Source organism: Macaca thibetana, chromosome 4 (assembly GCF_024542745.1).
Source record: "Macaca thibetana thibetana isolate TM-01 chromosome 4, ASM2454274v1, whole genome shotgun sequence".
Classification (NCBI taxonomy): domain Eukaryota; kingdom Metazoa; phylum Chordata; class Mammalia; order Primates; family Cercopithecidae; genus Macaca; species Macaca thibetana.
In genome coordinates, this window is record NC_065581.1 from 20711895 (window position 1) to 20738775 (window position 26881).

Below are 26881 nucleotides of genomic sequence, written 5' to 3' on the forward strand. Positions count from 1 at the left end.
TTTCTCTGGGCCACATATGGCATAAATCAGGAGCCCTCACCACCTTTTTTGTGTATGGGGAATTTGAAATCTAGAAACCTTGTGTTTTTTGCCTTCTCCCTCTTCTGGTTCTCTAATTTTTCATCAGGCACAGTAGAGAAGGAGAAAGGATGGTTTCATTTAGTTCAGTGTACTCATTCAGCTGTTCTGCGGCCTCCAGGTCTTAAGAGTTGTTGAGCATAATCCCTTGCACAGTGAACTGTCCCAGCCTTGTGAAATCCTAGTGGCCTGCCACTCTAACACAGACGACTGAGTTGAGATGTTCTTTTTGTTCAGGTTGTAAAGTGAAGTGCCACCCTTCTGCAGGTAGAGATTATATACATTATACTGTTTTCTTTGAGGACTCCGAGTGCCCGTTTTAGCTGTAAGTAGTAGAGACCAACGTTAATTCATCTCTCAATCTTGTATTCCATTTTCCAGTTCATTTCCCTGAACCACATTTTCCTCATCTGTGGAGTAATAATTCCCCACTCATGGGTTCTTCATCAGGCAGCTTATGATGCATGTGAAAATTGTTCTGGAAAAGCCTAACCAGTATAAAAAGAGAAATCCTATTGTCGTGGTGGTAATTTTGTTATTCTCTAGAAGACATTGACAGTTCCCTAGGACCACCCCTTAAACTCTTGTTTTTCATCTTTCAGAGGCATCCATTTCTTGTTTTATTTCTTCTGTTAGGGGCTTAGTATAGTGACTTGAGTATTGTTTAGGATTTTGATATATGGGGTTCAAATTTGCATACTCCAAACTGGGGGTGAAAGAAAAGAAGCTGAATATATTGTCTGTTTTCAAATAGTTTATTATTCTTCTAACTTTTTAAAACCACAAGCTTCCCTCTTATCACATTTTCACAAATGGATATATGAAAGCTGGTAGAAAAAGCTTGAATTTAAGACAATAAAATGAACTTTTTTTCTTATGTTTTTCTTTGCTAATTTTCAAATCTGCTAGAGATTAGCATCTTCTATTAGCAAGGTGTAAAAATTGAATGCAGCTTGCAGCTTTTGGGAGAGTGTTCAAAAATTTTTTTTACTTTTTTATAATTAAAACTTACTATTTGGAAAAGAAAAAAATGTCTAATGATGTAATCTACTACTGTGGTATTTCTTCTTAATCCTACTTCTCGGGGCAAATATTTCCCATCACAATAATAGATTTTTAGTCCTGAAAGAAACCTTAGGGTTCATCTTTTTAAACCATTTTCATTTAACATGTGAGAAAATGAAGACTCAGAGAAGAAGATTTGTCTTTCTGTCAGTTCATGGCAGAGTCCGGATTCAAGGTGAGGTCGCTGGACAGTCAGTGTGTAGGGTTTTCCTTCCTGAACCATCCTGCCTCTTCAAGTTTACAGTTGTGTTCTCCGAAAGAGAACAGTGAAGTTACCCAGACACAGTAGAGGAGGGGGATAGGCAGATGAGTTCTGTGTCCCTTTTGTGCATTTAATTTGCCTCAGTCTTCTCAATGGTTTTAACTCATTACTACAAAATATAGAAGACAAACAGGTTCTTTGAGCTGTGCTCTCTTTGAAAACTCTTTAATAATAATTTTGAATTATTTGGTCTTTTTAGTGTCATCCTAGTTACTTCTGATAAGGATGGTCAGAGGACAAAATACCATTTTGTTTCCACTAATACAAGTATACGTAGGAATTCTTCCAGCTAACTGTGACATCGTATTTATATGCCATGGGTTAAAACCACTTTCATGTGGGTTCTGAGATACATAGGAAGGTTGAAAAGACTTTAGAGACAGCTACCACGGTTTTATTTCTCTTCCCCTTTTTGAGGGCTGGGAAATCTCAGGTTATTTAATTTTAGAGTATTTTTAATTTAAATATTTTATGTTTAACCTCTGTTGTAAAATACAATAAAAAATTTAAAAACCACACAGAAATGTATAGTTTAGCGAATTAAGTCAGATAACCTGTAGCTCTTACCACCAGCTCACGAAATGAAACATTGCCAGCCACTCTGGAAAACCCTTTTATGTTCCCCGTGAAAATCACAGATCTCTCTCTACCTCAACAAGTAACCACTCTCCTGGCTTTTATAATGCCCACTTCTTTATGTTTCCTTATGGCTTTTTCCCCTGCCTGTCCTTAGATAATAAAGTGAAATCTTGCTCATTTAAAAAAGCCTGGTACATATTTTAAATATTTCTTAATCTACAGGCTCCCCTCCATTTCTTTCTATTCCTTACAATTTACCTTTTGAAGAACCTTTTGACCTGTAGCCTTTCCATAGTCTGGATTTTGGTGATTGAATATTCAAAGGTGACAAGATCATGGTTCTCTGAGGATTGCCTTCCTCAGGCGATTGGCTTCCTTATGGCGTAGGGAAGCTACTGGTCTTCTTGATGCGGTTTTGGGCCCTGTGGTGGCTTTAAGTCATTTGGTGGCACTGTTCTGCTTTCCTGGTTGCGATGCTAATGGTTACAGGCCCATATATAGGCATTTTTTGTTTGTCTACCTTTTCCTTTAAAAACAATTTGTACAAATGTGTGAGGTACATGTGAAATTTAGTTACATGTGTGTAATGCATAATAAACAAGTCAGAGCGTTTAGGGTGTCCACCACCCACGTACAGCACATGTTTGTTAACTGTAGTCATCCTACTCTGCTATCAAATATTGAATTTATTCCTTCTAACTCTGTGTTCATACCATTTAACTCACCTTTCTTCATCGTTCCTTCTCCCCAGTTACCCTTCCCAGCCTCTGTTATCTGGCTTTCTTTACTCTCTACTTCTTGTTTGTTTTTTTGAGAGAGTCTCACACTGTAGCCCAGGTTGGAGTGCAGTGGCGCAGTCTCGGCTCACTGCAACTTCCACCTCCTGGGATCAAGTGATTCTCCGGCCTCAGCCTCCGGAATAGCTGGGATTACAGGCATACACTGCCAGGCCTGGCTAATTTTTGTATTTTTAGTAGAGACAGGATTTCACCATGTTGGCCAGGCTGGTCTCGAACTCCTGACCTCAAGTGATTTGCCCACCTCTGCCTCCCAAAGTGCCGGGATTAAAGGTGTGAGCCACCATGCCTGGCCAAATTTTGTTACTTTATGTAGAACTACTTTTATATTGAGAGCCATACTTGTGGCCTCAACTTACTTGCAGGTTACTCTGGAAGCCAACTCCTGTGAAGGCAGGGGACTCAAATTATCATTTGTCCATCTTAATTATGAAGGCCAGCTTTCATTTGCTGTGAAAACAACACGGATAATTTGGGAGACCAGAATACATTGTGAAATAGTTAATTCAAGTAGAGTATGTTAAAAATGAGGGTTTTTTTTCCCCCTGAATGTACCCTCAAGATTTTATTGTCTTCATCATAAAAGGTAATGCTTAGAACTAGTTAATTTTGCTCTTTCTCTTCTTTTCTCCTCCCAGTTCAAAATGCTTGCATCTCTTAACAGCCAGCATTCTCTTATATTTGCAATTGGGCTCAAAGCACTGAAGCCTCGGCACAATCTTCTTTTTAGATGTAGCATTTTCCCAGAATTCCAGAAAATGGGTTTAGTATTCCCACCATAGCCACTCACTTCCTGTCATAATGCTGCTTACCCTGGGCATACATAGAATCCTTGTAATAGAGGCAGGAGGCAGAGAAATTCTAGACAGACAGGGGCCGGTCCCTGGTGAAACCTCACCATCAAAAACCAAAACGAAAAAACAGCCTGAAACCCGCAGCCCAAAGTGAGAACTTCTGTTCCTGTTTGCCCACTCTCTTCTGGTTGGTTCTTTCTGATTAATGCCTTTTTACCAATCGATTGCTGCCTTTTCCAGAACTACCTATGACCTGCCCTGCCCTGTTCCTGTGCCTATAAAGACCCCAGACTCAGTTGGGGGAGAGGGTGAGAGAGAGGGAGCGGGAGCCTGACTTCAGGGAAGATAACCTGTACTTCCCGTCCCCTCTCCACCTCCTCTTTCTGCTGAGAGCTGTTTTCATTGTTCAGTAAAATTCTCTGCCTTCACCATCCTTCAACTATCCATGTGACCTCATTCTTCTTGGATGCTGGACAAGAGGTTGGGACCCATCAACTGTGGGTACCCAGAAAGGCTGCAACACCAGCCCTTTGCCCTTTCCAGTGGAGGGCAGCTGCCCCATGCAATGAGGCAAGGGGCCAACTGAGCTGTTAACACACCGCTGTCCATGGACAGTGGAACTAAAGGAGCACTGTAACACCCACTCTAGGGCTTCAGGGTCGTGGGCACCCTCACCTGGAAGCCACTTCAAGGGCCAACTGAGCTGCTAATACACTGCTCCCTGTGGATGGCAGAACTAAAGGAGCACTGTATCACCCCCTCTGGGGCTTCGGGGTCATGGGCATCCTCACCTGGGTGCAGCTGTGTTCCCCTTGAGGCGACATGCCTGGTCTGGCCGTGGGCTCCGCACGGAGCTTGCTTCTGTGTTGGCGTCTGGAGCCGCTGGCCAGGTCCAGCACTTGCTTGCTCATGTGTTCCCTCCACAAGGTGTTGAGTGTGGTGGCCGAGTAGAGGGGGCACCCCTGCTGGGAGTCCAGCGAAGGGGCTGAGAAAAATCCTGCATCACTTGCTCTTCTTGTACTGTGTCATTTTGTAGGGTTGGTGCTTGCCACACTTGTTATGGAAAGTTTGATGGTTTTTAGGAATGTTTACCATGTTTATAGGAGTGCTATGGGAACAGAAAGAAAAATGAGTTTTTTTAAGTGTCCTAAAATACTGTTAGTCTCTGCCTCTTGCCCCTTTAGTGGAACTTTTTGATTATGCAGAATTACAACTTGCTGAAGCCCAGTTGAGGTAGCTTTGAAGGAAGTTTATTTCTTCTTTTGCCTCTATTCAGAGAGTGGGGAATTTTGTGACTATGTAAATTTGCTAAGGAGACACCATTTCAGATTCTTATCTTTCCCAGGACTCAAGTGGCTCTTGTTTTGCCACTTTTTTTGCTGTTGTTTTTGAGACAGGGTCTTACTCTCTCATTCAGGCTGGAGTGCAGTGGTGTGATCTTGGCTCACTGTAACCTCCGCCTACCAGGTTCAAGTGATTTTCCCACATCAGCCTCCCGAGTAGCTGGGAGTACAGGCATGCGTCACCACGCCTGACTAATTTTTTTTTTGTATTTTTTGGTAGAGATGGTGTTTCACCATGTTGTCCAGGCTGGTCTTGAACCCCTGACCTCAATTGGTCTGCCCACTTTGGCCTCCCAAAGTGCCGGGATTACAGACATGAGCCATCACCTCCAGCCAATTTTGTATTATTTTGAATAACAAAGGGCATTTTTGTTACTCCCTGCAAGGAAGTAGCTTTTACATTAATACCTTTTCTTTTTGAAAAGTGACTTTGATAAAGATGTAGAAAAACTTTGTAAAATTTTGTTTGATAACCTTTTATGAATTAAAAACAAATTTTAATTCAGATTATATGGCCAGTTCTTAATATGAGACCAGGTACAGTGGCTTACACCTGTAATCCCAGCACTTTGGGAGGCCAAGGGGGGCAGATGGCTTGAGTTTAGGAGATCCAGACCAATGTAGGCAACAAGGTGAAACCTCATCTCTACTTAAAAAAGAAAAAAAAAAAAAAGCTGAGAGTGGAGGCTTGTGCCTATAGTCCCAGCTACTCGGGAGGCTGAGCCTGGCGGGCAGAGATTGCAATGAGCCAAGATCATGACCCTGCATTCCAGCCTGTCTGACAGAGCGAGACCCTGCCTCAAACAAACAAACAAACAAACAAACACATAAATTTGTTTGGCTGTGTCTTCCACCTGAAACCAGATTGGGATCTCTTAGTACTACAGCTCACATAGCATTCAGGTAGATGGAGCTAGAAATAAGCCCAGGTATGCATTTTCCTTCAGGACTTTTTAACACTAAGCTAGAAAATATAAGTATCTCATAAACCTTATCCTTTTAAGTAAATCTTTAGTAGGAACCAGAATTGTAAATTTCTTCCTTCTCTACCCCAAAATATAGATGCATGTCCTCATTTAATTTTAGTCATTCTTGGTGAATGTGATAATTAGGGTAAAGTACAATGAGATGTGCAAATTGGATGGTGAATTCAGTAAATGTAACAGCTGATCAGGGCTTCTCTTCTCAGTGTCACTTTATGAAGGTGTTCTGATATACTGATATATTCTTGAGTTTCCTTCCCGCCTCCGCTTTTTTCTTTTCTCTCTTTCTGCCCTTGTTGAAAGGTATTAACTTCTACAGTGTTGCTGTGAGTAGAGTATCAGGATATTGATCTTAGGGGAGGTGAACTAATTATAGATTTTTTTTTCATTTTATGAGGATATTCTTCATAATAGGAATATAGAATACATGCCATATACTTGAGATTACTTTTGTTAATCCCTTTAAGAATGGAGCGCTTTACTTTACCTTGCTTAACAAGAAGGAAATAATTGATTCAGATGCTGCATGCCGTGCAAGGTGAGTTTTGAATGCAGTGAGGCGTATATGCCGTGGTCTGACTTCCGTAAGCCTCACTCAACTGACTTTCCTTTGGTTCTTAAAGTTTCGCTGAGGACTAGCTGGGCACGGTGGCTCATGCCTGTAATCCCAGCATTGTGGGAGGCTGAGGCAGGCGGATCACCTGAGGTCGGGAGTTCAAGACCAGCCTGACCAACATGGAGAAACCCTGTCTCTACTAGAAACACAAAATTAGTCGGGCGTGTTGGCACATGCCTGTAATCCCAGCTATGCGGGAGGCTGAAGCAGGAGAATCGCTTGAACCTGGGAGACCAAAGTTGCGGTCAGCTGAGATCATGCCATTGTGCTCCAGCCTGGGCAACAAGAGTGACACTCCGTCTCAAAAAAAAAAAAAAAAAAAAAAAAAAATGTTACACCGAGGACTAAACTCTAACCTTTTTTCTCTCTTGCCCAAATTCTTATGTAAGGGATCTAGGGAGTCACACCCTACAAACCCTATAAATTTCGTCAGATGGGTTTTATTTAACCCTATGTAATATGCCTTAGTTTTCAGCCTGACTCTGGCATAATATCACATGACAGGTAAGAAAAATCAAAATATTTTACCCTAAAATACCTTTTTTTTTTTTTTTTTTTTCCGTATCTTAAAATGGCCCTGCAAAGTCATCTTTTATGGGGGGAATATTTGCATCTGAGACCTTTTGAAGGTCTAGATAGGAAACATTTGCCATTTATTTGTCTCTAAGGGTGGCCACCTATAAGACCTCGTCTACAGAATAACCTTGGTCTCCACAACCCCCCCAGACAGTTCTGTTGATTCCAGGTCTTAGATAATAACTCTTTTGAACAATTGTCAATCAGAAAATCTTGGAAACCATCTATGACCTGTGTGACCCCCACCCCCCCCACCTGCTCTCCAATTATCCTACTTTGCTGCACCAATCCAATATATACCTCACATGTACTGACTGATGTCTTATATTTCCCTAAAACATATACAATCAAACTGTAACCCAGCAACCCTGGGCAGGTGTTCTCAGGACCTCGTGAGACTGTGCCTGAAGCCATGGTCACTCATATTTAGCACATAATAAACTTCTTTAAATATTTTGGAGTTTGACTCTTTTTGTTGACAACACAAAAATACCATTGAACCTTACATTTCATGGTATAGGGAAGTGTCATCCCAAAGAGTCTCAAGGTGGCTAAATAGTACAAAGGAGAACTTTTATTGGTGATACTGGTATGTAAGCTGAGAAGAGGAAGTCTCCAGCATAGACTGAAGGTGCTCTCTCTCTTTAGAGGAAAAGGACAGACTGTGTTTTATGCCTTACCAGTTCTGTATTACACAATGGAGTCATTCATATTCAGCAGGTTTGGGGGAAAAGCTATACATATTTATGAGGGGAGCAGAATACATGCATAATGAATAAACATATATGTAACATATATCCCATATTCGCTTTGTGGTAGGGTTTTAGCGTTAAAATGAGGTGGAATTTCACTATTTATGTCAAAAGGTGAACAATGGCACACAAAGACTTTGTGCAGCCTCTATAAGCTAGCTGAAACTGGTTTCTGGTCTCTGGTAGCTTATCAGAAAAGAATGTTTATGAGGCCCATCATCTGTCCAATCATGCGGCCTGGGCTGTAAATCAGTTCTGATAATTTGCCTGATAGCTCCTATTGTTAAGGAGTTAAACAAGAGGGTGGTTATTCTTGTAGCCGTAGGAATTTAGAAAAATGCCATGCCAGCCAGGCCCTGAACCCTTGACCCACAGGTAACTGTTTCCTTAACCTTAGGGTTTGTCGTAGTTGATTAAGGGGCATCATTTTGATCTTGCAGGTCACAGGAGGAAAAAAAGCTCTTCCACTACCCTCTTAGGCTCAGTAGCTGAGGACTGTGAATCAAAATGATAAAGGACAGACTAACAGGAATAAAAAAATACATATAATTACATATGGATATACAGGATTTAACAAATAAATGTGACTTAACGACACAGTTAGAATTTGGGGCTTATATACCATCTTAACAAAGGGAATGAAATATAGAGTCTTGTTAGACAAAGAAGAAAAGGTTTGGGGCTTCTTGGTGGGGTAAGTTGTGGGAAAGGGACTAAAAAGAATACAGTAAATAAGGGTCATTTGTAAGGTTTTTAAAAATGCAAACTAGAATCTTTTCAGGTGCCAAGAGTTGTCTTCAGAGTAGTTCTCTTCCTGATACTGGAGAGGGAGACACCTTTACAAATGGAACTTTATGTCCTGTTTTTAGTAAGATGGGGAAGGACAGGGAGCTTTTTTTCTGTGTCTCCTTTTTCTTACATGCTTTCAGCTCAAAATAGTCCTTATGCTATAGTGGCATATTTTTGGATGGTATATTCTTGTCCCCTTCCATGAGTAAATGAGTTTCGAGGTAACTGATAATATTACATCAGACTTTGTAAGGGCCATATTTGGACCTACAGTGAGTTCTGTCGTATTTGAACTCAGAACAGTAATTTTTCTTTTGCTGTTTTTCACTTAAAAAGATACTAATTTCAAAGTATGTTTTATAATGTGTGCAATATAGTACTGTAGTACTGCACATATATGATTTATATGTAACTGCATGTATTTGGGGTACATGAGGGCTTTTCTGTTCTTTGCTTTTGTTTTTACTGGTGAGTGTCTAGTGGCCACTGGTCTGTGAACTTATTTGTATTTATTAATGTACAAATAATGTTCAAACCTTTTATTTAAGTGTTAATGTGTATTTCTGTATAATTTTTATATTTCAGTGGAGGGTGGTCTTTCCAACTTCATGTGTATTCTTTGAAGCAAAAATTCCTCTTGGTATCTGACAGGCATCTAAGCTTATATTGTATGCATGATAGGCACAAAATAAATATTCATTAATGAATTTAAAAATCATATATAAAAGGAAATTGTTGATTTTCATCATTTACTCCAGAAATTTTTATGGATTCATTACATAGCAGTTAGAAATGGTGATAGTACATTGAGTGGGTAAGTTAGAAATTGACATATTGCAAAGTAATAGGTGACCCTTACAAAAGAAACAGAAGAATGAATAGGTATGGCTTACTGAGATTATTTATTATGGGGCCACACAGCTTGATGGAGCTTGGTAACCCCTAGCTTAGGGCATTATTATTTTGAAGCAAAGGGCAGTGATAGATGATATCCAGTAATGACCCTGTCTTTATTTTGACCTTGGACAAGCCATTTAATTTTTCTTATCCTCAGTTTCCTCTTTTATAAAACGAAATGACAGGGCTAGAAAGCTTTTGATGTCCTCTAAAAATTTGAAATTCTACATGTACTCTTGATTATCTGAGGCAATCACCTTACAAAGTCACTTAGATTCGCTATATTCTGTGTAATAAGAAAGATAAGCATGTCATGGAAACATTTTCATTAGAATGATTACTTTTTTTTCTTTTCTTTCTTTTTTTTTCTTTTTTTGACGAAAAATGATTTGGGATGTGGTTCAGTTTTTTGAGATTAAAAGGGCAAATTTGGATGAATAGGTGAAAGCTATATGAATTAAAGTTTTATAATAATAACATATGGCATTTGTGATATGGAAATTTTAAAGCAATGAACTCCCTGCATCTGATGAAATAAAGCAGAAGCCACGTGACCGCTTATCAGGGATATTGTAGAAAATATTGACCAGTTGGGTAAAATCCATTCAAACAGGCAACCTTCCTATCCAAGAGAAACTCCCCTAATGTTGGGGAACTCTTTGAGGTTACATAAAGCAAGTTAGGCAGGTAGATAGGGAGGTACTGTTTATGGCATCTGTGTCCTCTTGGGTTAGTCTTAATCTTGGGATGATGCCTTCCAAGGAGCTTGTCAGGATGCAGCCTTACCACTGCTGCTGGGGAACTCTTTCCTCTTGCTCTGTTTTGGTGTCAGGCTTTGAGAGTTTCTTCTTTTTGTTCTTAATGTCTTATCCAACAAAGGTAGTTATTTACAATTTGGAGTATTTTCTTTCACAGTGTACCTTTTCTACGCATGTATCTTTCAAAATCTACAATTTTCTATGCATGTACCTTCTTTATGAAAATTGGACCTAGTTTACGTCCTGTTCGATAACTTGCTACTTTCGTGTAACCATATATTGTGGACACATTTCCTTGTCAGAACTTGTAGATCTCTATAATTCTCTGTTTATAAAGTACTTACTGCATGGCAGCAGTTTTAAAGTGCTTTTCACATATTAACAACATTTAACCCTCATGACAACCTCATGAGGTAGGAACTTCTATTACAGGTGAAGAAGCGGAAGCACAGAGAGGTTAAGTAATTCCCCTACAGCTATATAGTTAGTAAATAGCAGAGCCAGTGTTGGAACCCAGGCAGCCTGGCTTAAGTCTGGGGGCTAACCATTTTACTACCCTGCTTCTCAAATGACTATAAGGTTCCTTTATGTGCCTGTGCCATGATTCATATTAGCTACTCCTCGTGGTTGTACTTTGAGTTCTCTCCTGTTTCCTTTTTGCTACTACAATGTGCCAGGCATATTCGAAGTCTGGTAACATCCTTGTGGACTGAAATACACAAAAATCCCCATCTTTATGACATTCATGCTCTGGAGGAAGGAGGTGGTTGGAGACAGACTATTAAAAGGTTAAATAAGAAAATTACATTGACTTGGCACAGTGGCTTATGCCTGTAATCCCAGCACTTTGGGAGGCCGAGATGGGCAGATCACTTGAGCTCAGGAGTTTGAGACCAGGCTGAGCAAAACCCTGTGTCTAAAAAACAAAAAACAAAAATCAAAAAGTATCTGGGTAATAGTGGCGTGTGCCTGTAGTCCCAGCTACTTGGGAGGCTGAGGCAGGAGGATCACTTGAGCCTGGGAGGTGGAGGTTTCACTGAGCTGAGATGGAGCCACACCCTGAAAAAAAAAAAGAGGAAAGAAAGAGAAAGGAAGGAAGGAAAGAAAGAAAGAGAGGGAGAAGGGAAAGAAAGAAAGGAAAGGAAAGAAAGAAAGAAGACAGACAGACAGAAAGAAAGAAGGAAACAAAGAAAGAGAGAAAGAAAGAGAGAAAAGAAAGAAGCCAGACCCGAAAAGAAAGAAAGGAAGAAAGAAAGGAGCCAGACCTGAAAAAAGAAAGAGAAAGAAAGATACATAGAGCCAGACCCAAAAATAGAAAAAGGAAGAAAGAAAGGAAGAGAAAGAAAGAAAAGAGAGAAAGAAAGGGAAGGAAGGAAGGAAAGAAAGAAAGAAAGAAAAATTACATGGTAGAGGAGCAGATGAGAAGTACTATGAAAAAAAATAGGCCAGGCGTGGTGACTCATGCCTGTAATCCCAACACTTTGGGAGGCTGAGGCGGGCAGATCACTCGATGTCAGGAGTTCGAGACCAGCCTGGTCAACATGGTGAAACCTTGTCTCTACTAAAAATACAAAAATTAGCTGGGCGTGGTGGAACGTGCCTGTAATCCCAGTTACTTGGGAGGCAGAGGCAGTATAATTGCTTGAACCCAGGAGGCGGAGGTTGCAGTGAGCTGAGATCACACCACTGCACTCCAGCCTGGGCTAAGAAGCAAGACTCCGTCTAAAAAAAAAAAAAGGAGAAGAAATAAAGCATGGAAGCAGCCAGTGGTGTTGCTCTGGGGTGTAAGAGTTTTAAGCAGGTAAGAGAGTGATGTGAGCCAAGTTGAGGCAGATGAAGGAAAGTGAACCATGTGGACATCTGGGCCAAGAACGTATCAGTGGAGAAACGGCAAGTGCCAGGGCTTAATGTCAAGTGCATGCATGACTTTTTTTCAGGAACACTCAAAAGACCTCTATGGCTGGAACAGAGTGAATGAGGAAAGAGTAGGAGAAGATAAGGGAAGGAACACAGAAAGGAGGGATGCCCAGGTAGTTAGAGCTTTGTAGGCGATTCTTATGAACTGTTAGTTCTTATGAGATGATGATATATGAAACGATTTTGAGGAGAGGAGTACCATGTTCTGGCTTCTGTTTTAAAATGACCACTGCTGTGTTGAGACCAAAGTCTAAGGGAATGAAGATGGAAGGCAGCAGGGAAAAAGTGTTACTGGCTTAGACCACGGTGGTAGCTGTGGGGGTGGTGATAAGTGGTTTAAACCTGGACTTATTTCTGAGGTATGTTGAAACGTGGTATATTTCTGGGTGGGATTTGCTGATGGATTGAGTGTGAGAGAAGTTAAAAGTAATTCTAAGAGTTACGGGAAGAACTGGAAGGATGGACTTGCTGTTAACTGATTGGGATCACTTGCACAAATGACTTGACATTGAATTTTTAAATCAAAGAACAAACTTACGGCCTTTAGTGCTTTAGATACAGCTTTTAAGTCACTAGCCTGAGAAGCTAGGTAGTATATATGCTTCATTATCTTGAAGGATTGTAGTTTCAGTTGTAGAGAAGTGGAAACGTGTGTCATAGAGACAAGCTGTCTATCAGGTGACATAAATAGGTGTTGACAGTAATTTTCAGGGTATGAAAGGTTCAGTTTGGCAGGTTCAGGAATTTGATTTTTTAGGTTTACCTAGAGTTAAATGGGCCCAGGCACAGAACTCATAAGTAACCAGTCTCATCCATTCATTTTGTCATGGAGCCCCATCAGACCATAGCCAACAGCAGCCAGCCTCCCAGGATGACAAGGATCTCTCCCCTTACCTTGCTGCCAGGGCATCTGGGGAAAGATTTCCAGGGAGGATGACCTGTAGCAGCCAGCCTGGTAGGACTCAGAAGCATCTTCTTCTCTCTCTTTTTAAAAATATTAATTTTTAATTAAAAAAAATTTTTTTTGAGATGGAGTCTTGCTCTGTTCCCCTGGCTGGAGTGTAGTGGCACAGTCCAAGCTCACTGCAACCTGGACCTTTTAGGCTCAAACTCTCCCTGCACCTCAGCCTCCTGAGTAGCTGAGACTACAGGTGTGTACCATCTTGCCTGGCTATGAGAACCATCTCCTTCTCCTTTTCTTTTTTTTTTGAGACAGAATCTCGCTCTGTCACCCAGGCTGGAGTGCAGTGGCACCATCTCGCTCAATGCAACCTCTGCCTCCCAGGTTCAAGCGATTTTCCTGCCTCAGCCTCCTGAGTAGCTGGGAATGCAGCTGTGCACCATGACACCCGGCTAATTTTTTTTTTTTTTTTGTATTTTTAGTAGAGATCGGGTTTGGTCATGTTGGCCAAGCTGGTCTCAAATTCCTGACCACACACACCCGCCTCTGCTTCCCAAAGTGCTAGGATTACAGGTGTGAGCCACTGCGTCTGGCTGACAAGCATCTTCTTATAAGCCTAAGGAATCATTGCTATTGTCTGCACCTTGTTCACTTTGGAGCCATAAGGCTAGTTAAGCCCCTCTGGTGCTTATTTTATTTTTACTGTACTTCTCATCCGTTACTCATTGTGCAAGCGCCACAGTCACCATTTTCTAATTTCTGCAGGTACCACCTTTTGACTTTTTTCCATCGTTTACTTTCCCCCCATCCTTTTCCCCCTGTAGTTTCTTTTTTAAACTGTGTGTGTGTGTGTCATTGAATTTCTCTTTCTATAGTGAACCAGCTTTTTAAACACCCTCAGCCTCTTCACAGAAGTCTGTATCTGTATCCTCATTTCTTCCCCTTAAAATCCACAAAACCTTCAAATTAATCTTTCACAGACCCTTGTTGCCCTTGTAAAGCAGATGGAAACACAGTAACAGGTTGCAGTGTAGGTTGGGAGGACTCTAGTCTCAGCTGCTCAGCTGCCCCAGTGCCCCTGACCTTGTCCCTCAGGGACCTCAGTGGGAGTCAGGGTGATGAAGTCATGCTTGAAGGCAAAACCACTTTTCCTGCATTACATTGATAGCCTTGGGTCTCTTGACAAGGGTGCATGATGACTGTCCCACAGCTACTTGCAGCTGTTCTTGCCACCTGCACATCTCTGTTCTTCCATTCTTCCCTTTTACGCGAAAAATTGGCTTCTAAAGCATATTTCTTCCTTCTCACTCCAAACTGTGAACTTTAGATCAATGACTATCTTTGTATCTTTATTTTTCCTTGTGTCTGGCATGTGATACATGAACAAATTGTAGAATGAAAACATGAATGCTTGTGAACAAAAGTTCTCTGAAAAAGGGATTTGGAGGAAACAGATTTTATTCCAGTGAACGATTTGCAGCCTTTAGTGTAAAACAAAGGTGCGTTCTAGAGAATGAAGAGGCTTGCATTTTGTAACAAAAGTTCCCACCCAGGTTTCCAATCAGGTCCATTTGTGCAAATGAAGGATTGAAACTTGCTTAGTTCAGATTGGCCAACACAGCCGAGTTCTGATTGTTGAATGCAATTGGGTTTTTGAAATGTGATATTCACGGAACCTGGAGATCTTGGGTGCTCATGCCAGCTCCAGCACTAACTACGGAAACTGTGGGAATTTAGGCCTCAATCATTGCATCTTCTTAAATCTTAATCTTCTCATCTGTGAAATAAGGGAATGATATTTTGTCATCTTTATGTATTTTTTATTATACTATGAATGTTAAGATTTTGTACAGGCCGGGCACGGTGGCTCATGCCTGAAATCCCAGCACTTTGGGAGGTTGAGGTGGGTGGATCACTCGAGGTCAGGAATTCGAGACCAGGCTGGCCAACATGGTGAAACCCCATCTCTACTAAAAATACAAAGATTAGCCGTGTGTGGTGGCCCACACCTGTAGTGCCAGCTTCTCAGGAGGCTGAGGCAGGAGAATCAATTGAACCTGGGAGACGGAGGTTGCAGTGAGCTGAGATTGTGCCACTGCACTCCAACCTGGGCATCAGAGCAAGACTCTGTCTCAAAAAAAAAAAAAAAAAAAAAAAAGAAAAGAAAAGAAAAAGAAAAAGATTTTGCACAAATTGTTTCTTCCATTTGGTTTTTGGAAGACAAGAGGGAAAATCTTCTTTATGTTTTCTATATTACTCAAGGTAATGCTCTAGACAAGAGTACATATCTTTATTTAGAAATATGTTTCAAGAAAAAATGACCCATTATATTAAATTTATATTCAGTTTTTATATTAGCATTTCAAGACTATCTGAAGACATGGAAATTAATGCTATTTTAAATATTCTTAAGGTATTATTCTTATCACCATTCATATTTTGCAGGATAAAAGGTTTTAAAAATATGTCTGTGATGGGTACATTTTTAAAGGAAAATTTTTAAAGACTTTTATTAACTTGAACAAAGCTAACTAGACAAAAAGAACAAGCTATAAGAAGGGACTGTTGAGAACAAAAATACTCTGTGAATTTGCCTTAAAACTTTGCTACTTTATTTGGTGACTTGTAAAGTATAGTGTTAATATTCCATGACAGCTATGATTTTGGCTTAGATTATAGTTCTGGTCTGCCTTAGAATTTTAAAGCCAAATTTTAAGAAATAATGAAATTTTTTTTCCCCCCAAAGCCAATGTAATTCCACATCATTGCCCAGGCTGGTCTCAAACGCCTTCCTGGACTCAAGCTATACACCTGCCTAGGCCTCTCAAAGAGCTAGGATTAAAGGGGCAAGCTGCTACTGCACCTCTTCTCTTTTTTTTTTTTTTTTTTTTTTTTTTGAGATGGAGTCTCACTCTGTCACCCAAGATGGAGTGGTGCAGTGGTGCGATCTTGGCTCACTGCAACCTCTGCCTGCCTGGTTCAAGCAATTCCCTGCCTCAGCCTCCCGAGTGACTGGGATTACAGGTGCATGCCACCACGCCTGGCTAATTTTTTTGTATTTTTAGTAGAGACGGGTTCCATCATGTTGGCCAGACGGGTCTCAAACTCCTGACCTTAGGCAACCCACCCGCCTTGGCCTCCCAAAGTGCTGGGATTATAGGCGTGAACCATTGCACCTGGCCTTCCCTTTTTAAAAAAACTAATTTCAACTTTTATTTTAGATTCAGTGGGTGCATGTGCAGGTTTGTTATATGGGTGTATTAGTTCATTCTCACACTGCAAATAAAGACATACCTGAAACTGGGTAATTTATAAAGAAAAGAGGTTTCATTGACTCAGTTCTGCATGGCTGGGGAAGCCTCAGGAAACTTATAATCATGGCAGAAAGCACGTCTTTACAGGGGAGCAGGAGACAGAATGAGAGCTGAGCAAATGAGGAAGCCCCTTATAAACCATCAGATCTCATGAGAACTTATTATCATGAGAATAGCATGGGGGAAACGACCCCCATGATTCAATTACCTCCCACCAGATTCCTCCCACGATATGTGGATATTATGGGAACTACAGTTCAAGATGAGATTTGGGTGGGGACACAGCCTAACCATATCAATGGCTATCTTGTGTGAATTACTTAATAATGCACCTCAATTTTTCTTTTAATTTTTTGGTGTTCTTATTCCCTTAAAATAAGCCTTCACCTGTTTCATGTCATGAGAACATTGTCCCTGAGTTGTTATATATTGGCTGTACTGTTTTCAAGTATTCTGCATAACTAATTACATAATGGTTATTACCCTGATTAAGTGCTATGTAAGTGCTAACCACAGTTTTTATTGTCATAGTATCATTGGTTCTTTGTTTTCACACTATTATTTTTGATCCTATGGAAATGTTTGTACACCTCCATAAAACTGTAACATTTTATATTCAATTAGATTCTCTCACACTTTGACACTGCTGCATCCACTGTCATCAACTATCACTTTGAAATCTATCCTTATTTATTCTCAGCCAGCCAACTTGCATTTCAGAGATTTGATGGGCATTGCTAGAATCTCAGATTCAGTGTGTCCTATGTGAATTTATTACCTTCTATCCCAATACTCAGTCAGCTCTGACAACCAGTGGAACAACTGTTTCTTTGTTGTGTTTTTTTTTTTTTTTCCTCTCTCTCTGTTTTCTTAAGCTGTGGATTAGCAAACTATGGCCTGCTGCCTGTTTTTGTAAATAAGGTTTTATTAATATTAGATGCCCATTCATGTAACTATTGTCTATGGCTGCTTTTGCACTAAGGTGGCAGAGTTAAGAAGTTGCAACAGAGACCTTATGACTGGCAAAGCTGAAAGTATTTACTTTCGGGCCCTTTATAGAAAAGTTTGCTGACCCCGCCAGGTGTGGTGACTCACGCCCATAATCCTAACACTTTGGGAAGCTGAGGCGGGCGGATCATGAGGTCAGGAGATCGAGACCATCCTGGCTAACACAGTGAAACCCCGTCTCTATTAAAAATACAAAAATTAGCTGGCGTGGTGGCGGGCGCCTGTAATCCCAGCTACTCGGGAGGCTGAGGCAGGTGAATGGCATGAACCCAGGAGGTGGAGCTTGCAGTGAGCCGAGATCGCGCCACTGCACTCCAGCCTGGACAACAGAGTGAAACTCCGTTTCAAAAATAAATAAATAAATAAGAAAAGTTTGCTGACCCCTACTTTAGACTAAAATTTTGGCATTACCTTTGATTCCTCTGGTATTTTTCAAGTATATTCTAGCAGGAGAACTAATCTCCGTTTCTTTAATCATCATCATCTTTTAAAAAATCTTCCACATGCATTCTGGTTCTTTGATCCTTTTGCCTAGGGTATTAAATTAATTTCCTCACCTCCTGGCTTCTTTTCCCCTTCTATTTAGGGCAAACAGAAGGTGAATGTCAATGTCAAATCTATTGACATTTTACACTGTCACCAGTGTTATGTTCTCAAAGTTCCACTCTGCCACCAAAACTTAAGAGATTTCCATACGGCCCACGAAATAAGAGACTCTCTAGCCTCTTAAGATTCTTTCTACAATATAAGCCTCTCATTCTCCCATATACAGAAATTATTTCTATGAATATAATGAAATGCTTTCCTCCTCCTTGTCTTTGTTCATGCTCTAACAACTGCCCTGAGCTTTCTCTGCCTCCATCTCCATTTTTCCTACTCCTGTCTTGCCAATAAAATCCTCCTAGATTTCTTCATGAAGCTTTTTCCTGTGTTTTCCTTTCTGCATATTCTTTTTCTCTTCGTGGTATGTTAGTTATCCATCTCTCTGTCACCAAGGGCACCTTACTGGGTGCTGTGCTTTTTATGTTCTTTTATGTTTCAAATATTGTAAACCATAAGCTCGTTGAGTGCAAGGCACTTGTCTTCTTCATTACCGTATTCTCTTACACACTCAGTGTAATAATGTCTTAGAGGTGCTTAGTAAGTAATTGAATAGCATTATAGGAAGTAAGCTTTTTAAATTTGGATTTAATTATTAGTCATCTCCATCTCTCTTGGAAGTTTGGCAGCGATTCTAGGTGTTATAATGAAAGTTCTTAAAGCAACTTGATGTGAACTTCTTTGTATATATGGCTAATGAAAATGGAAAGATTTTCTTTGTTTGATAAGGTATTTCCCATTTAATGCAAGAAAAGTATTTATATGCAATGATGTGCTTGGTACTGATAAAAAGTAAAACAAGGTGGCAGAGCCAGGCCATAATTCTCTTGGTTGTGTTATGCAATCTACCAAAGTCAGATTTGTTTTTATTTCGTTAACAAGCTTTCTCAGGATTCCAAGAAGAAAAATTATATATCAAAGTGTTCTAAGAAGCTATTGAAATGAAATGCAGGTGCTGTTAAAATAGTATTTTGTACTCTATTCATTTATTTAATCATTCTCTGTACTTCCCAGAAAATTTTGATGTGGCTGTTTATCACAAAGAGCCCAATTTTTTGTTGGCATCTAGTTTTGAATTTGTACTCTTGAAAAAGTTGACAAAGACAAAAAGGTGTGCCAGGCTTAGAGACCGTTCACTTTATAGTAGTAGAGTTTAATGTCATACCTACCAAAACTGGGCTGCTAATACCCTTACCTTTCTCAGTTGGTTTCAGAAACCAAGAGGTTGCTTGTAGTGGTGGGAGGAGCGACCCAATTTGGTATATAATACGCAGTGCCCAAAGACTCAGCAATAAAGGTGAACAAAGCATCAAAACACACTCCAAAACCCATACACATGCAAAAGAATTAAAGACTTGAAAATTTAATTTTAAGGTGGGCAAAAGATTTGAGTAATTTCTAGGAAAGGATATAAGTTCTGCTTTGTTCACTACTGTCTTCTAGCACAAAATAAATGTTGGCTATATATACACATACCCGAATGAATAATGTCACATCAAACATATTGCTAGAACTCTCTTGAGTAAAGAAAGGCTTTTAAAAAGCCATATATAGGCCGGGCGCGGTGGCTCAAGCCTGTAATCCCAGCACTTTGGGAGGCCGAGACGGGCGGATCACGAGGTCAGGAGATCGAGACTATCCTGGCTAACACGGTGAAACCCCGTCTCTACTAAAAAAAAAAATACAAAAAAACTAGCCGGGCGAGGTGGCGGGCGCCTGTAGTCCCAGCTACTCAGGAGGCTGAGGCAGGAGAATGGCTTAAACCCGGGAGGCGGAGCTTGCAGTGAGCTGAGATCGCGCCACTGCACTCCAGCCTGGGTGACAGAGCGAGACTCCGTCTCAAAAAAAAAAAAAAAAAAAAAAGCCATATATGTATAGTTTTGAACCAGCATTTCTACTTCTTAGTTTTTTTTTTTTTTTTTTTTTTTGAGACACGGCCTTGCTCTGTTGCCCAGGCTACAGTACGGTGGTGCCATCATCATCAGTGGTGCTCACCACATCCTTGAACTCCTGGGGCTTCAGTGCTCCTCCTGGCTCAGCCTCCAGAGTAGCTGGGACTACAGACATGCCCCACCATGCATTGCTAATTTGTTTATTTTTAGTAGAGACATGGTCTCACAATGGTGCCCAGGCTGGTTTCAAACTCCTGGGCTCAAGTGATCCTTCTGCCTTGGCCTCCCAAAGTGCTGGGATTACAGACGTGAACCACTCCACCCAGTTAGTTAGAATTTATACTAAGGAAATAATTACACAACTGAGTGTAGATTTCACATCTAGGTTTCTGTAATCCAGAAATACTTTCTCAAACATTCAAATATGTTTGTATGTACAAAGCACCAGTTTACTTTCCCATATATGCTTGCATATGTGAGGGATAGTCTGGTGTCTGGACGTAAGCATATGCAATCAACTGTAGCATGTCTCTAGGGAGCAGGACTGAGGAGACGTGCGAATTACTAGCACATAGGACATTATACCTTTTATTTACTCGTCTCTGGTTCAGTTTCTTTAAGTATATTTTACTTTTATGTTGGTCAAAAGACTAGGAAATAGTCTATTAAGTTTTAGGCATATTTTCATTAACATTTAACATAAGTAACCTACTTGAAGAGTTAGCTTGCCTGTCTGGAAAATGCGGTTTTCAAGAGTGATTCATATCCTTGGGAATAAAAGAAAAAATAATGAATTTTTTTTGTTTTGTAATGAGACGGATGAATGGCATTATCTGGTTGGACTGCTGTTGTGTTCTTTAATGCTATGATAAATAGACATATTGTACAGAAGTTTTATTATGTGGTCTTTAACCAGTGGTAAGAAAATCCTGTTTCATGTGAGATAGGCCTATTTTTATTTGGAGAACTAATATGCACTAACAACAGTTTCCAAGAGTATCCCCATGAGCAAAGGAATTCACACTGTTTTCTCTTCAATGTTTTAGGAAAGCTCAAGAGGAGAACAAGAAGATCGTACTGGCTGGATGTGTTCCTCAAGCCCAGCCTCGCCAGGACTACCTTAAGGGACTAAGTATCATTGGGGTAAGCTTGTACCTGATGCAAAAAGAGAAAATCTTATATTATTAACACCTATAATAGCTCCACATTTTATTTTCTATTTGTAGGTTATTTATAAGCTGTGTTACACTTATGGCTGTCCTAAACATATTTTCCTTATTGTCCCTGAAACTGTCATTTCTGTGTAACTTTTTGACCTTAGCATAAAAACATGTGTTGTTAGTTTCTCTCATTAAGAAAGAGCAGCACAATAAAAAGCCATAGTGTGGAATTTACATCCTTTAATAACCTGGTCTTTGGCTGTCTATTACCATCGCTTTCCACATCATTACAGTTTTTCCACCTCACTCAGCTACTTGCTTTTCGCCCCTGAGTACATCAATGCCTTTTTTCAAATGCCCCACCTCCCTTATACCTACCACCACAAGTCTTGACTCCAACATGACGACCTTCTGTAAAGCCTTCTCTTCCTACTTTGTGTAGTCCTCCATAATTCTTTTCTCTAGTTTCTCTTTGCTTATTGTGCAGTTACCTGTCATATAATTCTTTGAATAAAGCCCACCTGTCTATTTAAATTGTTAGCCTCATGAGAATAGTCTTTCAATCTTTTTTTAAAACTCTCACCATGTTTCTCTAGCCTTTCCCATGATACCTGGCACATAGTAGGCACTCAATAAGTGTTTGTTGATTGCCTGAAAAAAATCTTCCCATTCTGTTGTTAGCATACTTTTTTAGGGGGAGGCAGTCAGCTCTGTGAAGTAAGGAGATTACTGTCTTCTCTCTCTCTTGTTCTTTGTAGCCAATTACTCTTTGCCAAATGCCGTCAAGTAGCTGATATTCAGTCAGTATTGGTTGATCAAATGATGGTGCTTTTTCCTTCCCAACATTCTACTGAAGCTGCAGGTGATAAACTCAGCAATATTGTTTGTTTAAAAAGGCTACATTAATTTTAAAAAAGTGTAAAAACATCATATGCTCAAAGAAGAAGTTTGCATGATTAATTGGCATCTGCTTTGAACTTTATGATAGATTTTTCCTTATTTGATACACTACTGACAGGTTCTTGTATCATGTTCTCAGTGTAATGAACTTGTTTTCTGCTGTGAAGTCCTTACCCCACTAGCAAATTTAATAATCTTCGAACAAACATTCTCACTTTCAACAAACAGAACCTGAATGTTTGGTAACTTTAGTTTGTTTTCACCATTTGTCTGTTTACATTTTGATTTCTCTTGGTTTAAGGAATGAAATGAATATGGGACTCCCGAGTTCTCTTTTCATGTCAGACTAACTTTCTCTATAAACATAATCCTGCTATGGTAGGGAAATAGGAAACTAGTTGGAAGTCTTTTTAGAGATGGAATGTGGTAAAAGCTCAGAGTTGATCTTAGATTTCATCTCAAGGAATAAAGTTAGAGAACAGCAGACTTTCTTTAATGTGGCAAAAGCCTCTTCTCTGCATACATTATGGCAACATTTTTTAAACCTCCATTGTGTGCAGGGAAAAGCGTATGTTAGGATGTGCAGGAGATTCTCCAGATACAGTGTAAGGGAGGACACTCAGGGCTATTAATGTGCGTTTATTTGCCAAAGTCATAGCTTTGTGTCAGTCCAATTTTCAGGGCCAACACAAAGCTGTGACACTGGCAGATAAACATTTTGTTTTTATTTAATCAGCACCTTTGTTGTTCTGTGGTTGACATTCTTTTTCTGTAAACTTCTATTTTAAGTTCAGGGTTACATGCACAGGTTTGTTATATAGGTTAACCACGTGACTGTTGTACAGATTATTTTGTCACCCAGGTACTAAGCCTTGTACTCGTTAGTTATTTTTCCTGATGCTCTCCCTCTTCCCACTCACTACCCTCCAACAGCCCCCAGTGTGTGGTGTTACCCCTGATGTGTCCATGTGTTCTCATCGTATAGCTCCCACTTAAAAGTGAGAAAGTATGGTATTTGGTTTTCTGCTCCTGCGTTAGTTTGCTAAGGATAATGGCCTGCAGCTCCATCCATAGTCCTACAAAGACATGCTGTTGGTTTTTTTTTTTTTTTTTTTTAATGGCTGCATAGTATTCCATAGTGTATATTGTGTACCACATTTTCTTTATCCGATGTGTCATTGTAGGTTGATTCCATGTCTTTGCTATTGTGAATAGTGCTGCAGTGAACATTTGCATGCATTTGTTTTTATGGTAGAATGATTTATATTACTCTGGGTATATATACCCAGTAATGAGATTGCTGGGTCGAATGGTAGTTTTGCTTTTAGCTCTCTGAGGAGTTGCCACATTGCTTTCCATACTGGTTGAACTAATTTACACTCCCACCAAAAGTGTGTAAGTGTTCCCTTTTCTCTATAGTCTTGCCAACATCTGTTATTTTTTGACATTTTGATAATAGCCATTCTTACTGGCATGAGGTAGTATCTCATTGAGGTTTTGATTTTCATTTCTCTAACAATCAGTGACATTGAGCTTTTTTTTCATATGCTTGTTAGCCACATGTATGTCTTCTTTTGAAAAGTGTCTGTTCATATCCTTTGCCCACTTTTTAATAAGGCTGTTTGTTTTTCTCTTGTAAATTTGTTTACGTTCCTTATAGATGCTGATTATTAGACCTTTGTCAGATGCATGGTTTACAAACATTTTCTGCCATTCTGTAGGTTGTTTGTTTACTCTGTTGAGAGTTTCTTTTGCTGTTTTGTTCTGTCACATAGTCCCATTTTGTTACCACTAGTAGTCTTTAGGTTTATTTTATTTTGTTCATTTACAATTGGAGAAATAACTTAAGAACACATTTTGAAAAGTGAATAGAAATAAAATCTATATTTCTATTGCCATAATGCAATTATAATTTTGCTTATCTCCTTCAGACTTAACCTTTGCATCTTTTACTTAATTGTAATCTCAAAACTATTTTGTATTCTTATTTTTCTAGGTTATTTCATGAGCTTTGTAACCATTTTAAGTCTGTCATTAGTGTTCTATTGAAGGATATCACATAATTTACCTATTTCTTAATTATTGGATTTAAGAATTTTCTAGTTTGTAGGAAATATACATAATACATTAATGCTCTCACTGGTCTTTTATTTTTAATTTAAAATTAGTGTATTTAAAAAAGTTTCTGAAAGTGGGATCACACTATCATTAACATTTCAGAGGTGTAATTTAATTATATCTTTACCAGCATTAAGTATTATTAAAGTATAAGATTATTATTTGTTAATATCATTTTTGGAGCATATTTTTCTGTGACAGGTATATGACATTTTATTTATCATCACTGACTTTTTACATATGAAAATTATGTCCACATAAATGAAAATTTTGAAAACAAATTACAAATTAGGAAGCAAAAGTATCTAAATTTTATCTTTAGAGAGACCTACTTTTGAATAGAATTGTTCTGTAGAATTGCTATAAAACTAGAAACCTGCTGAAATATAGTGAGTTACAGTGAAATAAAGAAATGAATTATATTTTATACAAAGAGAAAGCAATTCTGAAGTGCAAAAAGAATAGATGTTTAAATTCAGTGACTTGGGAAACGATTTTTAGCAGGAAGGTTAGAACTGTATTGTGTGATTGAGTAAAGAATGTTATTCCTTCACAAAATTTCTATGATGGGAGGATGTTAATAGAATTGGAAGGAAGAACAACTGTAACTGCATTCTTTGCTTTTACCTTCTGCTAGCCTTTATCTGTGTCACCTTACAGTACAGGAAGAATGTGTCAATTCTATTGACCCAGGTGAGTAAAATCAAAAGCTTCCATGAGGTGGGGATCATTGGGTGAGCAAGCTACTTATTGCATATCTGAGTTAAAGGATTTATATTGTACTTACCCATGTTTGAAAGTGCTCATAGAATAGGCATTTAAGAAGATATTAATAAAGAGAGAAATTACTACCATCATAACATTCTAATTTCCATCAATATCAGCCTGTAGGAATGGGGCATTTATTTTAGTAAGCAGAGTAAGGCTGTGTGGTGAGAATACATGGTAAGCAGTTATTTGACCTCTGGGCCTTTTATTATCACCTGTCCCACTCTCCCCTGAAATCACCTAGTTGTGATTAATGTTATTCGTGTGATGGTGCGTGGAAAGAAAATAACAAAACATCGAAACCAGAAATAAAGCTTGTCATCCTCTGGGTCCAGATGCACCGGCTTTGGTGGTCGTAACCTCTGTACTTCTCCCATCTTGGGGCAAAAATCTGTGCACAAACCTGTCTAATTTCTTCACAATGGAAGAGAAGAAAGAACAGATTTTAAAACATAAATGTCTTGAATAAAAAGTTTTAGCCAAAACCTTTATCTTAGCATGAAGTTTAAATTTTATATCTAGATGATGTATATTTATCAGTGACCAGTACAGAATCAAGATCTTTTTGTCTTTTTTCAGGCTCTTGAAACATTTCACTTTACAGTTAAATATTTCCTTTCTCTTTTAACAAATAGTTATGGTTAATCATCTACCTTAGAGTTTTCATGCAAGGCCATTTTTATTACTGCTATTTGTTTATGTCATTTATGTTAGCTGTTGATAGTTTCATATCTTGTGAATATACCTGTTTGAATGCTTCTGTTTTTCTTTTAGGCTACTTTGTTGGCAGAAAGTTTCTTTTAGATTAACCAGAAAATAGGATGTTCTCTTAACATTTGCAGTAAAAAAAAGAGTAGTAGACTTTAGGCATCAGAAAGCCTGGCTTCAAATCCTAGACCTGCCATAACATTATTTCTTTGGTTCATCAGGTGCTTACTGAGTGTCTACTATGTGCTTGGTGTACTGTTCTAAGCACAGTACTATGTAGGAGCTGGGAATGCAGCGGTCCCAGATCCCTGTCCTCACTGAGCTTACATTCTGGTTCTTAGAGAGAGACATCTGGTTTGAGTCCAGAACTTCTCCAGCTTTCTAGAGAATCTAGTCAGATGGGTCCCTAGACCATAGTGAGATCAATTAGTTGGGAATTTCTCTTTAAGGCTCAGATGGAAATACGCTTTGTGTCTGCTGGTTGTGAGTTGTGTTAGGGAGAGATGAGTGAAACAATATTTATTTGCTGAATTCTTCTTCCTAAGGTAGTGTTATTTATCTGTTATTACAGTATCCATTATTAACAGGAACAGCATTTATTTGGAAGTTAGGCTCTCACTCTTTTACTAGAAGGTGTGTTTGTGAAATTGTGTGCTTTGTGTAGTTTTTCTGTGTTAATAACAAGGACCACATTTGAAGTTGGTCTTGGTGTTAATTCATTGGACTGATCATTATAACTAATTATAGCTCTAGAAATTCTAAGTAAACTACAAATTAATAGATAGGTGGTAAAATGTTAAAACATGCAGTTCACAATGGAATATACAATTTGATATTGAAAATTTGTAAATGGCAAGGCTTCCTCATGTGCCAGCTGTGAGCCTTGCAGGCAGGTGAACATTTTATTTGGAGAGCTGAACAGAAATGTGGTTTAACACAGGTGTCCACTTATCTCAGGGACTATTACTAGGTTGATTTGCAGTGGTTAAACATCTTTTCAGGCAGGCTGCTGTAATCTTGAAAAGTGAAACAGGATTGACTTTTGATTATTTCAAATGTGAGCACTTTAATTTTGAAAATTATGTGTATAGTTAAAGCTGCATTTGAACGGCTACATTTGAGAATATTTCTATCGTATACCATGTTGCAAAAGGTAAACGAATTCACAAAGTGGAGCAGTGTCACAGTAATGGTGGGATCAGTATTGAAGGCAAGGCTTGAGGAACTCTCTCCTTCTCCTGTTTGCCCCTACTTTGAATATTTCTTCTTGCCATGTTCTATTTTTTGACCTTCCGTTGTCTAAAAG

At 39.2% G+C, this 26881-nt stretch overlaps 1 protein-coding gene across 3 annotated transcripts in view; it reads left to right on the top strand.

Annotated features, from left to right (window-relative positions):
• CDKAL1 (CDK5 regulatory subunit associated protein 1 like 1) overlaps positions 1–26881 on the top strand; it is a 712749-nt gene that overhangs the window by 192175 nt on the left and 493693 nt on the right. For all 3 annotated transcript variants that reach the window (XM_050789551.1, XM_050789550.1, XM_050789549.1), the window contains one exon: positions 20968–21064. In XM_050789551.1, the coding sequence (XP_050645508.1) occupies positions 20968–21064 (97 nt within the window). The remainder of the gene's footprint in view (positions 1–20967; positions 21065–26881) is intronic.